Genomic DNA, 18438 nt, shown 5'->3' with positions numbered 1-18438 from the left:
AGTAGTAATTGTGCTTGTCAAAAAATAGACTAACGTGTCGGAGACACTTTTAATTCGCGATGGTTTTTATTTCATTTCCATTACGCGTGTGGGAAAACAAACTGCCTCTTTTACTTACTATACGGTAAAACCTCGGATAAAACGGTTCAGCTATATCAACTACCCCCAGAAGTCACCGATCTGAGGCAACATAATGTAATTGATCATCCACTACACAACACACCTCTTCATCTTGGAAGGAGAAGAATACAAAATGTCTAATTGTAAGTTATTTTTTAAAAGTTATTTTCTTTTAAACTCATTAACCAGGAACTGATTTGTATTGAATTTTAATTGTCATTTTCCAGTTGTTTCTGGCAAATGGGTTTATACAGAGTGGCCCAACGAGAAGTATACAGAGGGCTTTTAGGGTATTAAATTTAGAAATTTCGAAAAATCCTCGAACACGTCAATTTTGTATTCGAGGGGGACAACTTTTGGAATACAAATCACGAACCCAAGTCCTCACTCCTCTACGTAGGGAGCTTAACCCCTAAAACTTTAAATGGAATCCTATGGCAAATGGCACATTATTTGAAAGCCAATTTAATCGTGATTACTAATTTGCTTTGCTTTTTAAATTCTATTGATTCGTCTCGGACATAATTCGCATTTGAAATGGTTTTTTCTAAAAAAACCAAAACAAATGCGATCTAAGTCACTTTGTATTAAAATTTTATTTTGACGCTTCAATTTGTTTGTTAAACTTAAGTGAACCTGTCAGTTCTCCGAAACGAATCAATAGAATTTAAAAAGCAAAGCAGATTAGTAATCACGATTAAATTGGCTTTCAAATAATGTGCCATTTACCATAGGATTCCATTTAAAATTTTAGGGGTTAAGCTCCCTACGTAGAGGGGTGAAGACTTGGGTTCGTGATTTAAATTCCAAAAGTTGTCCCCCTCGAATACAAAATTGACGTGTTCGAGGATTTTTCGAAATTTCTCAATTTAATACCCTAAAAGCCCTCTGTATACTTCTCGTTGGGCCACTCTGTATAAAAAGGCTAGTTATAAGTAGTTTAGCGTCAAGAATTTCGTTGCTGTATAATATAATTAAGTATTAAGTACATTTTTGGATTGGATCCAGATTCACGATAGAACTAATTGAGTAATTAATATAAAAAACAACTGTAAGAGCAGTGGAATTTGAATTGATTTTATTTGTTTTTCAATATCGTAATTATGTTCATCATAAATGTGGGTTTATTTTGTATCAAGCTAGAAACTTCAGACAGTAATAATAGGGGTATTACAGTATGAACATCTCTGTATATACGGTCAAAAATACTACAACTTAGGGCTTGTACTAAGGCAATCTTTTCCATGGGAATTATCTCCATAATTAACTGATAAACATGCTAATAATTGTGAGTGGTTTTCAAGATTTTAGTTAGAATATCACACTTTTTAGAATAATTGCAATGTTTTAACATACTCTTGGAATAGGTACCTCAAATTGTTAGGGACCCTGTTGCATTTTCTCCGAATCCTCTGAACATCTTAGGATTATCATTTCGGAAAGTTGGAGGTGTTGTGCAATGTTTTGAGGGTATTTTTAAAAGAAACCTGACAGAACCGTGTAATGTTTATGTTTAGATATCCCAGCCTTTGCTCCTCATTACAGATGCACATTTTTTTGCAAAATTGGAAGGAGTATACCCAAATACATAGTGAAACCTATTAGTGGAAAAGTGAAACTAAAAGTTAATTTTGTCATCTTTGGAGACTTCGCTCCTGGCACACCTATTAGTGTCTTTGAAGAAAAAAAATTGTTTTAGTCTCCTCTTCCGCCAATTTTTGGACTGTGTAGCAGAAGCTTATCTTTTTCGTGAATTTTTTTTTTCACGCCATGATCTGACTCTCGATTTAATTTGTTCACTGTCAGGTCAAAATCTTTATGGCACGATCGGCGAATATTCTAGTCTTCATACAAATTCTCTGCAAACGATCCTTTTTATGTTTTACTTTGGGCTCCATTAAGAACTAGTTTCCCATAATTATGCTAAAAGTCACCTGTGAGAAGTAGGCGAACTACCTCACGTTAGTACCTTAGCCTACGGTGGGCCAAAGGTGACATCCTCTTCTGTTTCTTTTTTGTACTGCTTCTATAGTCAACAACGTATTGATCATTATCGGTTGATATACGGTTTTGGTCAGAACTAATGTCCCTCGATTATCTCCAGTGTAGCGTATAATAATTAATATACCAGATTTTCTGTGAGTGGCTTCTTTTCAAAATGGGGAACGTCCCAAAGAAATGAAATTGAATTGTGATTTATCCCGGAGGAACTGACATACTACTACTTTTGTTGAGGTATCTGAGAGAGGACATTACGTCAGACCACGACTGCACAAGAGTCCAGTATTGGAGTGGTTGAGTATTCTTTAGCACACCTTGCCAAAAAAAACCCACTCTCGGGAAAATTGGAATTTCAGTGAAATTTCGTCATATTAAGAGGTTTCAAAGGTTCTTTTTACCCCCATAGAGCAATTTACTACTTTTAAATGCGCCATCTGTGAAATTAGACAAGATTTGTAACGGTGCTATGACGGCAAACTATGTCGAGCTCGGCAAAAGACAGTAAAGGACCCGCACGATGATCTATCTAGTTTGACCACACCTCAAAAAAGCTTCCAGTCCTTTGTGCGAGTGATTTGCGGTTAAGACTGCTTGTCAAAGAGTATCGCCTGATCCATTAGTGATGATTAACTTTAAGTTAATTACGCAAATTTACGCGTTATCATTCGTTACAACAGTTTGACGAGAAGCTTTGTAATTAGTGAAATGTTAGAGAAGGGAGATAATCATCGGGTTAGGTACTTTAATTTATTAATATTAACACTGCAATACCAATAATTAACGCAAACATTTTAACGCACATAACAATGTCGTAATCTGCAGAAACTTCCCGTGTCTGGTGTACGTTTAATTATTTTAACTAACTTAAAAGTGAGCTTTGTCGGTGACGTTCATCACGTACTTTCGTTAATGTGAAAGTAACCGCTAATTTAATTAGAACTCATTTAACGTAGTATTTGACTGATTAACAATCAACGCGGGTAATAGAAAAGTTATAGGGATATAATTATTACCTTATCGATTATTCAAAATGCTGTTGCCTTCGCTACTAATGAGAAAGCAATGGAACAGTGTTAACGATAGAGCAGCAAATTTGTGTGGCTATTGTTGTGCAAATGAACGCTTTTATTGAAGTTTCCAAAGGGCTGCGTGTCGGTTCGTCATAGCCCTAAGATAATTTATTTCCACGGCCCATGAATCACGCGGGCGTATCGAACTGGTGACCGCTTGATTAACATGTTGAATTTATCAGTGACTTCTTATCTATACCACCAAGCGATGAGCGATTGAGTTATAGTTATTGCTGTACGACACGATTGCGGAAAAGAAATTTCTAGATTGCAACCGTACCCTTTATGAAGCTGTCATCGTCTTCTCTATTTTGATTTTGAAAACCTTTGTTTGTCGTAATTGAGGGCATCAGTCCCATGTATTGAAACGGAACCTTTAGTACAATAAAAACCCGACTGGAAGCAATTTGCATTTCAAATATTTGATTTAATATTTATACATTAATCGGTTTCGTTTATGCAGTATTCGTACTGTTTACACTCAATAACCGTGTTTTCCAAAATTCGAGCAAATATACTGAATTAGCATATAGTGAAACGCTACCTTATTTGGGATTTGATCTACTTGTAAAAATCATTAACTTCCCTAAGCGCTTTTCAGATTCCAAACACATTTTATGAAAGACATTATTAATTTTTCTATATTTAGTACGTTCTCTTCATTCTGTCATTTTGCCACTGCATTGTTGTCATATACACGCGCCTAATATATCACTTCGATTTTGTTATTGCATTCGTTACTTTCCATATTGTATTAGGTTATTTAATTCATAGGCACGTCATGCAAGAATACAATGCAGAGTAAATTGCTGTAGGTATACATCATACTGATGAATACTGTCTAAAATATTAATTGCAATCAATGTAGAGAGTTATAAGGCATTACTGGTAAAACGCAGAACACGGAAAAGGGTTACTGCCCGATCTTATATAGTCAAACTAACCTTGTTTGTGAGAATTCGCCCCCTCTGGAGTAACTGCATCAATAATATCTAAACCTATGCTTATTGTCACCCAACAAGTGTCCCTGTCCACAAGGAAATGGCTAACATTTTATATATTGAAAGAAAATAGACACGAAAATAATTGGACAGGGACACTTAAGTATGCATCTCCTAAGCCACAATAATTTTTTATGAAATAACTGAAATTCCAACCTACCACGGACAGAAGTCATTACCTCCTAGGAGAAATGGTTATCTCTTTCTTAAATTTAAATGGTTCATTAGTTTTTGGTTTATATTAACGCAATATAACTAGTGGAAACCTTCTGAGTTCGATTCCATTAACATGAATTTTAATTGGAATTTGCTTTGATTCCACCAAATACAAAATCTTATAAGACTGGTTGCAAACTCAGAAATTTCTCCAAATGAGAATACACAACAAACCATATACAAACAAGTTTACATAAGTTTTCGACAACTTTAAAGTCTGTTTGTTGTTCTGAATTTTTATGTAGTCATATTTCAAACTTGGTTTTCTTAAATGGATAATAAAGATACCGATCGAAAATTTACAATATATAATTATATATAATTTGAGTAATGGTGATCCTTGGGTGGTTTACAGTTCACGGGGATGATTGACAAGTGATTGTTTGGAATGCATTCTTAATCCGACGGCATGGATATGATTGAATCCAATTGGAAAAACGGATTTTAAGCTCGGTTTGCCTGCAGATTTCGGTCGCGGTTCCTTTTGGTCACTATTATTAATGGTGGTTGTCAAATTTGATGTGGTTTTATCTTCCATTGTGATTGGTGCAAATAATAAACTGATTAGTTTTTCTTATTTGCAGATGCACGGATTGCGGAGACTGATGCAGGGAGACGCGAAACATCCCAAAGCCCCCTTAGGAAATAACTTTAGACCACCTCAACCTCTTCACCATCGTCCAGTACGAACAAACATTGACTTCAATGTCAAGCATCCGGGTGCGGTACGTTAGGCTACAACATTCCACACGTTAATTAGGAAATATACACTTCGAATCGACTCGCTAAAATCCCCAACACGCGCGATTAAAATTATAACATAAAGAAAATAATATGATTTTATTTTAATTATCAATCAAATGTTTTAGATGTACTAGTATTTAATACGAACACAAAATTAACCGTGATATTACAATTATGTTACGCCACATTTTTGTACCCCGTTTCTGCATTTTTAATGAAACTACTTTCGTCGCGTTTATCTAATTTACGGAACGACATTTTGGGAGAAAAGTGGAAATTCAGAATTAGCATTAGAAAAAAGCGAAATGAATTAGAATTTGTATTATAACTTATCGAAGGCTAAAGGTTTCGTCGTAATTCATTGATGATTTGCAATGTTCCTCCATACCACATCATTAACTTTGCATTAGTTCCATGTGGTTCCATGTATTTGCAATTACTTCGATGAAAATCGCTATTTTCCGTATTATATTGATGCATGCCTTTAGGTAAGTGGTTCTGCAAATGTAATAGAGGTCGCCAAAGCTGAGTTTAATTACTATAGACATTGTTACACTTATCAAAAGTTAGATATAGCTGCAGTGTTCCATGAATTAAATAACCGTGTGGGTAACCAAATAATTGAATAAAGTTAAAAACACAGACGAAAAAGCTCGACGCATACTATCTACATTATAAATTTGCATGTAATACCCAATTTAGTCCCTTAATACAGATTCCATACACACCAACATGGATTATTCAATTACATGCTTAATCGAGTGTATAATTAATCAGTTCAGTTGTATTTGTTTGTCTAATTCTCTTCGTATGTTTAAGTACAGAATTCTAAATATGCCAAGTAAAGTTACATTGCATAAATTATTCGTAATCGGTTTACGCAAAATTGATTGCTGCACTGGTTTACAATAAGCTTTAATGCCTTAAAAAATTTACTTGGACTTTAAAAACGTGCATTTTGATATTCCACACAGGTTTTTTACACGTTTCCTCTTGGTAAAAGACAAGTGGCCCATTCTCCCTTTTCTTTCTTTTCATAAATCCTAGGGTTCCCAAAATGTTTCTTTTCTACAGTTGAGTTAAAACCTCAAATTCACTTCTACAACTAGAACATGGTAACAAACTTGATCAATGAATGAGATGCATTTGTTGTATAACGGTTGATAAGTTCTGGTTACTTCTGTTTCAGGCTGGCAAATACTGCCCCAGCATGTACAAAGATGTATACTACAAAGCGAATAGTTGGAAGCAGCACTGAAATAACGATAATAACAAAAAAACTTTATAGTGAAAGTCGAACTTCAATATAAAACAATACGGTGAAAGTGCATATCGTGAAAATATAATTTTTATAGTGAATTTGAATATCTCAGTAGTGCAAATAAACGACAACAAAAAATAATAATGAAAACATATCATATTTTGGAAGAAATTCAAAAGGTATTATGAGCTGATGTGACCTGCTTTCTGATATTAGAGTAGCGAATTTAGAAAACGAATGCCATGTGAATAGAAAGTTTAATTTTTGTAATTTTTGTGCGTTGAAATCAGCTAACTTTTGTTATCTTGTAAGGCCTAACCGACAAAAAATGTTTTAAAAAAACCAAGCTAAAAGAATGTCAATATAAAATGGATAATATCAAACATGAGCGATATCGGGAAGTGGAGTAAACATATATTTTACGTAAATATGAAATTGTTGACTAATTCTGATACCGTTCCTGTTATTGTTAGTTGTAATATCATATAATGTTTGTAAAAAACCATTTGTGTTTGTAAAGAAAGTTTATTTCTCCTTAATATACATATCTTAATACTTGGTTTTATGCACATTTCAGCAGCGGTTGAACGTCAAAGGTAGGTTGAAAGACCCGATTTGATAATGCAATAGGTATCCTAGTCATGTTTGCATCAACCAGTCTCTGTCACAGAAAATCCACGAACAGGATCATTGAAAATACACGATTTTACTTTAATTAGTTTTCGTGTGGTTAGTTTACTAGTATCGATTGAAATTGATTTGCCGCGGTTAATTCGCCAATATTAAATCAATATTAAAAGCGTGACATTTGAAAACAAAATTGATACTTCCCAAACACTTTCACCTCAACATCCGTCGTACCACAATGATTAAATTTGGGAACTTTGCCATTCACCGTTTACTTTAAAGGTGAACCAAGTGCTTATAGGTTTAGGATGAATTTTAAAAACATTTTAAACTACCGTGTGAAAAGAGAAAGAGTTTTTATAGTTCCAATACTATTTCCTTCCTTTCCACATATTTTGGACCCTCGGTTTATTTGGAAAAATTGCTTGTCTTGATCCCGTCTATCACCCAACTTTTTTACATACGGTCATCTAACACCCTGTATAAGCGAACAAAACAAAGATTTTACAATAAACATTTTGGGAAATACAAATACTTATTAGATTTTGACATCTGAGTAAAAGCCATATATTTCAGTTTATAATATTTCGAAACCAATTAGTTTTTTTTTGTATTAAAGTATAGTCATTTATTTTCATTGCTCAAGCGACTACAATTATTGTTTGTGTTCTACCCTCTCAATTCCTTCACCCCATTGGTTTAATTTTAGCCCAGAACGAAAATATCTTAGCCAGCCTTGTTCCCCTTCAGTAAGTATTCTTTTTAACCTCGCCAATAAAAAATTGGGGGGTTATTGAAATCACTCCACAATTCGATTTTGAAATTTCACCGGATTTACACGTTTCGAGGTCCTAATGGCTGTTTGCATCGACAAAGTTAAACGGAACTTAGCTTAAGCGCAGCTTAAAATCCATGGTAACGATTATTGACACAATAGTTGCCATGGATTTTAAGCTACGCTTAAGCAAAGCTATGCTTAAATTTGTAGGTGCAAACGGCCATAAGAGTCCAAACAAGTGCGTGCAGCATGATTCTTGTAAACAAGATTCAACCGAAACTACCCGACCGATTTGGGTGAAATTTTAAACAGAATGGTCTCGAGAGCTGAAAAGCTTTTGGAAGCGATTCGCCTTTTTGGCAATAAAATCGATATTTATTGAATTAGGTATAACTTTGTAAGGAACAGACCGATTTGGTCGTAATTTTGTACCAAGATTTTAGATACGCAGTTTTCTTTTTCCGACAATTTTCGCAATCTTGGCAGCTTCTGACAACCTTTTAGCTTCCACTTACTCTCCTGACAATTTTTTTTACTGATTCTTCCCATGATGCTGGATTTCTAGCCAATTCTCAGCCGTTCATCTCGCCAGTTCTTTAGTTGGAAAATTTACACATTTGATGGTCCGCTCACGCCCTTAGCTTCCAACGCGTCTTCTGACGGTCGGGCTTTCGCTTTGCCGGCAGTAATCTTTTGCAGGTAAAATGTTTCATGCACCGAAGACATGTCGCATCCCATGTATTCAGTTCTCCGTCTATTAGATGATCCAGGATTAAGGGTGAGCGATGTTGCTGAGAAAGTTAGAAGCTGCGATTGTGAACGCCCGAATAAAAATTGAATCATCTGTTGCACCATCAATGGGGAATATTATTTGAACCTTCTATAGTTCGATGACCATTTTAAGTTCAGTATGTAAATCATAGGGTAATGTTATTCATATGGACGTAAATTGCAATTGAGTAAGCGCTTAGAGTAAAAAGCAAAACAATTGGCCATAATGATATTTTTTTTAAATGGAACACCCTGTATGACAACAATCTCTTCAAAGATAAAAAAAAATATTCAAGCTATTCTATGTTTTAAAAGTTATTTCTCGCTAAATGGAAAGTGAAATAAATTTCAACAAAATATATCCATAAATAAGAAGGGTGATATTACGCAACCTGCGCATGCGCACATTAATCGTCAATTCAAAAAGAAGAAACTAAATATATTGAAAACTGTAGGAGTAATCGCCGCCTCGGTTGCACAGACGAACGGAGTTCCCATAATAGCGCCTTCCAGCATAAGTTGGCAAACGGTTTGCTATCTATAAGATAAGGTGAAATTGGAGTTTTGAAGCGCGAGACTATGGGTGTTCAAAGTCTGCACCAAGGGTTTACCAAAAAGGTGAGATGTCCACGTTATGAGGTTATACTCTGATAGAAACGTGGGTCATTTGAGATACTAGGGTGTTCCAGAGAAAAGTTAGAATGCCTTAGCTGAGAAGGGTTTCTTTGAGTAATCCCTGTGACTGAAGATTCAGTATTGACTCCTGCCTGGACCTAAAGTAGCAGATTTTCCTGAATTATAACAGATAAATTTCAGTAAAGTAAACGTTTTTAATTTCAGAATAGGAATGGTCAGGAAAGGCCCGCAACGAAACAAAGTAAATGTATGGCGCTGGCTCATCTTAATGTAACAGATTTAGAGGTGGAAGGTCTTTCCAACAATGCATCAACATTATAAAAGTCGAAACAATGACCATTTATTTCGTAAAATATGTGCTGCCCAAACCTTAGACTGACATGCTCGATTGAGTATCGGTAAGTCATTCCACTCGAATACAGTTGCGTTACGGTTTCAAAACGCCACCCTGTATAAAGGATACTGTACAAAGAGTGCGCATCCATCTCACGGTACACCCATTCCTTTCTTTCATTTTTGGGGTTATGAAAACCAATGTATACCTGGTGAATTATGAGAAAAACACAGAGAACACTATTATTAGTCGATATTAGAGCTAGAAGAAGTGGTTGAAAGGCACATCAGAATAATTAAGCACATAGCGCTTAATCCATGGGTCAACTAATCTTGATCTTGAGGGGTGCTTCTGAAACTGTATAATCGAGTAAGTGTCTGAAGGCAAACATTTTGGAGCAGACCCACAGCGACAGTATCTTTGAGAGGCGAGTAGTATGGAACGAATTCTTCTAAAGGCACATCTTCTTGGTGGTGAGAATTACATTGGCAAATTTATCGGGAGCAAATTTGGCTTCAATCCTTTGACTTGCACAAAAGCTTGGGTTTTAAGCTACTAAGTTGCTATGAAGTTTGTAGGATTTTTTAATAGACTTGGGAACTAGCTGTTTGAATGGTATCAATAAAAAAAAACGCTTATAAATTTCTTTTAATCTTATTATCTTATACAAGTCACTTGCAGAAAATTTTTTACATTCACTTTGAACAAATGTAACAAAACTTCCACGAGATAAGCTCATGGTAAGCCCAGGCAAAGTAGAGGTTGGTCGGGGTGAATAACGAGGTTCTCTAGCAAAGACAGCAGCAAAAGGGAAATCTAGTGATAATAAACCCGATAGGCGCCACTTAGTCTTTAGTAAATTTAAAAAGAGAAGACTTACCGAAAAGAGAAACAAGGCAAGAACGGACAGGGAAGAACATAAACAAGAATTGATGCCACAATCAAGGGTGATTTAATAAATTATCTCAAAATATTACAAATAGGACACTGTAATACCTAGATCTGAAATGTCAAAGTTTAAATTTAAATCAATTTTTAACAAAAAGGGGTGATCAACTCGTAGTCAGGGAAAATTGTTAAAATCAAAACAGGCTTCTGTAGAAAACAACGCGGCTATAATTGTTAAATGACTATCAAGCAAATGTGGTCATTACAATTCGATTGTATCGAAAACCAGTGTGTAATAAAACGTAAAAAAAAGTCGTCAAAAATAAAAAATAAAACACGTGGCAACCTTTTCGAGCTCAGAAAGGGCGCTTTCAGGCCTTACCTGTAAAAAATAACAACAAATAAGAGGAATAGTGAATAGCGCAACACTAATCAGGTACTCGTACTAAAACCATAATCAATAGTCAATAAGAATCAATAATTCAAATGACTTTACACTAGTAAAAGCAACATTTTTACTCGACCACAAATCGGTCATTACGAAAACATAAACGGGATTCAAGAAAACTAGGTTACGATGCACAAATAACTAAATTCTTATACAACAGCAATGTAATCCAATTAATTCCAAATGTAAATGAGGTAGTATGAACAAATTCCTCGGAGTCACCCACGTAACGTAACTAAATATTTCGAAAACAAATTTTGCGACGACTTGGAGTAGTTGGTGAGCTTTAATTATGTATTAGCGGAATAATAATTACTATTTAATTTAAAAGAAAGCTAAATAGATACACAAATTAATTAAATAAATTGGCGGGTGGACCGACTCGAGCGCCACCAAGCGTAGGGCCTCGCGCCTGGTCGGTGGCGGTAGCAGCGGTCTGTTGGGTCGGTCTCGGACGCTTGGGGTGTAAATTCAACCGGTGTAAACGGCAATTCCGCAAAACGGGTACAGTAAATGACAGCGGAAAAACTAAAACAGAATTACGGCAAACTCCGTAACGGAAATAAAAGCATCAAAATACAAATCAGCGGAATCAAATGAAAAACAAATGCGGGAAAGCGAATACCCCCCCCCCCTCCCCCCTCTTTATAATTAGTGAAACGGAAACGGAAAAAAACTTACTTGCCTTGCAAATTTAACGGAGCTGTAGAAGTTACTGTTCAAGAAAAAACAAAACTTATAGTTACGGTGCGGTAATAGTATATTGAAAGACAAGTGTTACAATGCGACCTATTGTAATACGACTATCTTGTGGCACGAGTGGCGACGCGAAGGGTAGCCACGAGTGTCCGCAAGATAGGAGTATTACAATAAAGCATTGTAACACGCGTTTTTCATACATTATCAGAAACTAGAGGGAACATTAGAACTAACATGTTTTATGTTGGGAACACTTTTTATGCCGTTAAGTTTTAGGTTGGCAGCGTAGTAAGACTGACATTGTGAAGTTTAAACATGGAAGTACCCAACGAAGTACCTACTTGTACTAACTAGTAACTGCCAACTTAAGAGATGAGTTACCAAAAAAAACGACTATAATCACTGTCTTTGTACAACTGTTTTCGGCCGAAAACAGTTGTACAAAATCATCATTGTGACACCGAAATAGAAAAAAATAATTCTAAAGCAAAATTTAAAAAGGTCTGAAGACCAAGTAAAATTTACGGAAAATACCCAAATACAATACTGTTGAAACACAAAAGGCAAAAGATGCAAAAAGCAAAATATTTCACTGCGAATGTAAAAATTGAAAATGGTAAAACTAAAAATCAAAACAAAACAGTGGCCGACTTTTGAGGTAATATTTGTCTCGAAAAATTTCAAAAAAGTGGCGCTTATTTTGAAAAAAAAAACAATATTAAAGTTCAAAGGAGAGCGTGAGATTTATCGGCGGGATTAATTTCGCCAGAAGTTTTTGCAGTGACATTTAAACATGCTGCGGGTAATGAAATTTGGGTTCACGTAAACCATGCACTAAAAGAGTGTGATTAGAAACTTAAAATATAATGGCAAATTTAAAACCGGAAGATACTATAACTCGAAGTATACGCTCTACAGATGTATTAATGATAAATGAAAAGTCCAACTTGCTTTTCCAGTTAAACTTTAGTAAAACAACTTATTAATCGAATTATTTGCTACATGAGTGGGTAGGTAATTACAAAATTCAAGATCTGTATCAGGTGGTAAGGTATCAAAACATCGTATTATTAAATTACAGGGCAATATCTTAAGATTAGGTTGTTCACAAGTTTTGTTTGCCAAGTTTGTAGGTGTAGATTTCATTAAGTGCTGGGTAAACTAATAATGCGGACTAGGATAAATTACTAAATACACAACATTAACTATATTTGCTTATATACTTAGCCGAACTTGATATTGGCAATGCTGGGTGTGTAGAAACTAACAGAACGGCAGAAGCATCAGACAATGTTGAATAACAAGCGCGTGTTTTAGTAGAGAATATTAAACTAAGACGAGGTGCTTGAAATAAATACGAAAATCCTGAAAAAGCTGTGCCCACATATGATATTCAACTCGTGCTCTGTACAAACGACTTTTCATAAAGGATCTTTTGATTTCTAACTGGTAGGGGATTTAAAAAATAAACGTTTTATGCCCTGCAGAGAAATCCATCAGAGAATTGTAATTACTTCGCGTTTCGGTATTACCTCAGACTCCCTCTGTGCTAATAAAACAACGTACGATTCGTTTCGTACCTATCAACAATCTTGTGTGTAGTCAATTTTTCCATCTTCTGGTGTAGAGTTACGGCTCTCCAGGGCAAAGAGCGGGCTCTGCAAAAAGTCGTAAAACAAAATAGGCTCCCCTTCGATAATACCTCTCCCTCATATTTTGTGATTTTTACTCTGTCGAAATATATTCAAATTTTTATTGTTAAACATTCCTTTCTCTTTAAGGTGATCGTTTTTGTTCAATCGTAAAAAGGAATTGCCGGGAATATAAATCAAGTCGATTTGGAAAAAAATAAACTTCCCGAAGCAAAACTTGAAATGATTACCAAGGCGAACTTGTGTCGATAGCACTTAATATTTCACGTTAATGGATTGAATTGACGCAATGAAAGAAATATTCCAGGAGGCTATTTAAATCATCTGAATGGAAACAATTAAACAATAGCGACAATAAAACCCTTTAAAAGGCATTTCAATATTCCGTGCCATTTAGCATTGAAAACCAAAAGAAAGTTTGAGCCAAAAATACCGACAATGCTTGTGAGCGGCCAACAGACTGGAAATGATTTAGAAGTGAAATGCATTCACTTTGTGAGTTATGTGATACGATGTCACCAAGCACAACCCCATCCTATTCAATGTATGTATTGAATTTCATACGGGAGCACTATGGCTGCATATGACTGTTCGGAATTTATTTATTTTTACGGAAATTAAATCATATTTCCGAACCTCGGAAAAACTATATTGTAACCATTATAAATTAATTTCGACATCGTTGACTTTCTACAAGGATAGTTTACGACAGTAGGTGCGTTAAAAATCGTGATTTTTTTGCAAAGGACTTAGATAAGCGAGAAGGAAAAAACTAATTCATAAAGCTACGCGAAAATCCCTGACCGTAATAAAGTTTTATATCGCAGAATAAATCATAACGCTCGTGAAAAATCTTAGTAGTAATTTTCGAGGTATCACTTGTCGACACCTCAGATGAAGCATTCTTTTTTATTGAGAAATAAAAATGTTTATACTTTAACACGATATTATTATATAAAACTTCCTTTATCCCCTATATCGGCGTAAACCTAAACGCATTAATTCATTTTAAGCGCAATTACGTTCGAAAAACTTGCCATTAATTGGTTGATAATTTAAATTTCGTTTAAACACGTTATAAATTCCGATTGATTTATCGGTTTAATTACAAGGAGGTGATTGCTATTGGTTATTGAAAATTTATACGCCAGTTAAAATCAAAACATTTATTGTTGAATTTTGCATTGTGTCGTCAATTTTATTGCATCTGCGTTTAATCTATTAACGACCGTGTGAAATATTAACAGCAGAATCCCAAACTAGAGAATAACTAACGGATAACGGATTTGTAAAGTTGCAGGGTGTGATATGAGTTATCACTTCCTTCTTACCTTGTTAATAGATAGGACAAATAACAGTCAATTAAAGTCAAAGTTGTAACGGTATCTTTTAATTTGCATGCAAATGTTTTCGTAGAATTACGTAGTTGGTATCTCTAGGGGTAAGCCAGTTTTAAGCATTGCATAATGCATATCATTCTATGGCCTGTTTTTCCTGCGTCGTTTGGTTTCTGAAGAGCATTGTTTCCATGTCTGGCGCCTAGGTGTCGAGGATTTGTATCATATTCGGTCATATTAATTAGGACTATTTGGTTACAACTGCGAACTCTGCAAAAGGTGACTCGGTAGTCAACTGCAAATCTAACATATTAGATAAAACGTGAGATTGTTGTCTTGACCGTTGTAGGGCGGGAATTAAGCAAATGAATTAACGATTAAAGATGTCCGTCTGGGCTAATAAGTCGCCATTTGCTGGGCGTTCATGAGGTAAAAGAAAGTATGAAGAAATTTTTTGAGGCATTCGTTTGCGGTCCAAAGAAGTATCATCCGTGTCGGCCAGAGTTAAGTTTATATTAAAATTCGTTTCTGGATCTTGTACCGTTCAGAGTAAGAGATAGCGTTACGGTTCGCGCAACAAAAATCTCGCGAAAATCTGCCGGGAATCGGGAAAATTCCAAGAGGCATTTTCAGTTAAGCCAAGGAATAACCACATAGATTTTTCGCTACATAATTTAGTGCGGAGTAAGTGGTGAGCATAATATAGAACTTTATCCTTGAAAGTTAGAGAGCGAAAGATTAAATTGCATACGAGTTACGCAAATTTTACAGTTTAAAGACGAATAGTCCACACAATTTAACTTCTTCCCATGTACGCTCCCGTTCCTATTTCACTTCCTAATTCCTACACCTCTCTTTTCTGATAATTTCGTAACACTTCTTCCTCTTTGTTGCACTCTTGATCTTTGATTCTACTTCCCATCTCTGCCCATTGTCTGTTAATTCCTGTTCTGGCATTGAAATCTCCCCCCCCCCCCCCAAATATTATCCCCTCTTTCTAACTTTCATCTACCTTTTTCTTATTTATTTTAAGTCTTTCATTCTTTGTTATATATCGGTATCACTCTCATTTTCTTTCGCTCCACTTCTACTCGTCTGATCTGTATTCCTTCCTCCTCTTTCGTTTTATGCTTCCGAACCCCTTATCTCATTTTTACCCCCGTTAATATACCTCCTTTTGACCTTTCCTTTATTATTATCCCTCTTCGCAAATTGGTTACGTTCCTATGTATTTACTCGGGATCCTTTTTTTAATATAAATTTTAGAGGAAAGGTTTTGCTTCATTGCGTTATTTATTTTTTATACTCTTGCTGCTCCTATCTTCGCTTTTAAACTCAATTCCATCGGTTCATGATCCGATTGTATCTTTGTTGCTACCTTAAATTTATCTATTTCCCCAGTATTTTTTCATTTACTATTGGTTAATTAACTTTCGACGTCCCTCTTCCTCTCATAATGTCAATTGCTCGTCCCATATTTCCGTTCAAAATCCCCCATCTTGTTTTATCGGATACTTTCGGTAACCACTTCTTCATCTTTGTTGCACTCTTTATCGCTTGGGTTTCTATCTGGTGTTTCTCTTCCCATCCCTACCCATTTTCCTTTAATTCCTACTCTGGCATTAAAATCTCCCCCCTCCCCCCTCCCTCCAAAATTATCCCCTCTCTCTCTCTCGTCTACCATTTCTTTAATTTTATTCTTTCTCTGTTGTATATCGTTGTCATTCTTTTTTTCCCTTCACGAAAGGTTTTGCTTCTCTTTAGAAATCAGTTCTTGGTTCAAATCGAGGTTCAAATACTCTGGTATACCTTTAAATCATGACAAATCTCACTGTTTTGGATTGTACAGGCCAGAATATTTAGACAAAAGCTCTTTTGCGAGCGATCGGAAACACGCCATTTTTCGATGTGTTGTATATAAATGCTTCTAAGTCAGATTTTGGTCCAAACATCTTAATTAATTGTTCAATCTTGACAAATCAGATCTGATCTAAATAATAAGTTGATTCTCCCTCGGAGACAAGTAGATTTACGATAGATTTTAGAAGGAAGGCTATAGCCGATGCATAGGTCTCTGAAATTTGTTGATTTTACTAATCTCAGGATACCGCCGAATTAAAACTTTATACATAGTGTCCCAAATAGAATGCGCCATAGGGAAATAGCAATCTATTTTATCGCGAAGAATCGAGGCCTTTGAAATTAGCGTTATTAAGTACTATACTACAATCTCTTTCTAGCATCAAGTAAGCGCAATAACGTACGTTGTACACTAAGTTCAAATACAGTTCAAAGGCCTGGTGGATCTTTCACAAAAAAATACATTATCATGTTTGCCTAAGGTGCGTTAAACTTGGGACACACGGTATAACTTCACAACAACCCTAACTTCCATGTAACCCTAATACTTTTTAGCACGCAATACCAAATAAAAGAAACAAGTACGATGCCCGATTTCAGGTTTTAAGATCTCAGTATCGAGACCTCGTTGAAAGACTACAATTTTGGTGTTGCAATGGGTGAACGAAAACAAGGAATTTTAACAAAAATCTGGGGTGAGACGAAGGTATCTACGCCGCAAATGGTTATACTAACAGAAAGATTACATTTAATAAAGCTTTCACTCCCCATTTCAGTTTGTCTTGTATTAGAAATGAATATATACCTACATATAATGGGTACCTCAACACGTTTGGCGCGAAACTATTGTAACATCATTTATCCAGCCATTAATTAGAATATCGCAATAGAACTTAACAAAGCTGGAGAATACATAATTCAGTTTTAACAAAGTTTGAGAAACTTGTGCAATCATCAACGCACACCCCCAATTCCGTTTATTTCCAAATGAGAAAACATAATACTCTTAGTACACAGTGTCTATTATCCAGCTTTATGCGCGATTTCTTTGATTCTATTCCATTAAACTTTATGCCATGTTTAAATCACTCGATTATCCGCGATCGCTCCAGTTCAATCCTTCGGCACACTTCCATCATTCGCGATTTCCCTCTTTAATCCTCTCCGGTGTTGAGAAAAAAATACTAATAATCATAGCTGACAGCTCGCCTTGTCTTTGGGGGCCTCCGCTGTCACGATTAAAATAAAAAGAGACCTCCACTAAAATTATCTCGCGAACTTTGCGGATTTGCAGAAAAGGAATTGTGAGACGCAATAGGATAATGTGTGAATGGAAGTATGGTGGAGGTGTGTTTGAACATTTCCGACGGAAGCGCTGTGACATTAAACGTGAATTATGACGTCAGAGGAAACGGTAAGACGTCGGCTTAGCAGGGGGATATTATAACAAGTGAGACGTCTTTCTCCTAGGTGGTATAAACAATGCCCCACCATCGCAGGATTACTCTGTCAACATACAATAGATAAATGGACAATAATTATTATAAATTGCGATCTAACACCGAAATTTATTGCACCTGCTGTCCTCGCTTCGAAAAAATCCACTGACACTGTAATCCGTATTTAACCAGGGGATTAAGTCAACTATTCTAATTGATAGGAGTAGCTCGATTTACAGAGTCAATAAACCATTAATTATATCGTTATTGGAACTTCAATACACTGCCTCTAATTTCATCCAAAATCAATATTCAACAACCAAATCCTTAATAAAGTGGCAGATCTCAGATGTTGCTGAATTTCGTATGCAATTTGAAAAATCGCTCTTAGCTATTTACATTTTGTGATTATGTAAAACTCATTTATACAGTGTCAAAACTTGCACCCCTAAATAAATCAGTTTGCTGAAAATGCACTCTTCAAATCTGTATTGAAAGTGGACCAAATTTAATGTCCATTTTAAGGATCTCAACCCATCAACCTATCAATTTGGAA

General features: G+C 35.6%; 1 protein-coding gene across 1 annotated transcript in view; it reads left to right on the top strand.

Annotated features, from left to right (window-relative positions):
* Positions 1-6968, top strand: part of LOC116167903 (carbonic anhydrase-related protein 10) — a 348976-nt gene extending 342008 nt beyond the window's left edge. Inside the window, exons 9-10 of the mRNA XM_031483500.1 lie at positions 4993-5133; positions 6342-6968. Coding sequence (XP_031339360.1) covers positions 4993-5133; positions 6342-6410 — 210 coding nt within the window. The 3' untranslated portion in view covers positions 6411-6968. The remainder of the gene's footprint in view (positions 1-4992; positions 5134-6341) is intronic.
* The last annotated feature ends 11470 nt before the right edge of the window (positions 6969-18438 follow it).

This window comes from Photinus pyralis, unplaced genomic scaffold (genome assembly GCF_008802855.1).
Source record: "Photinus pyralis isolate 1611_PpyrPB1 unplaced genomic scaffold, Ppyr1.3 Ppyr1.4_LG4, whole genome shotgun sequence".
In the NCBI taxonomy this organism is placed as follows: Eukaryota; Metazoa; Arthropoda; class Insecta; order Coleoptera; family Lampyridae; genus Photinus; species Photinus pyralis.
Note: the sequence above shows the minus strand (reverse complement) of the source record. Positions and strands in the feature narration are given on the sequence as shown.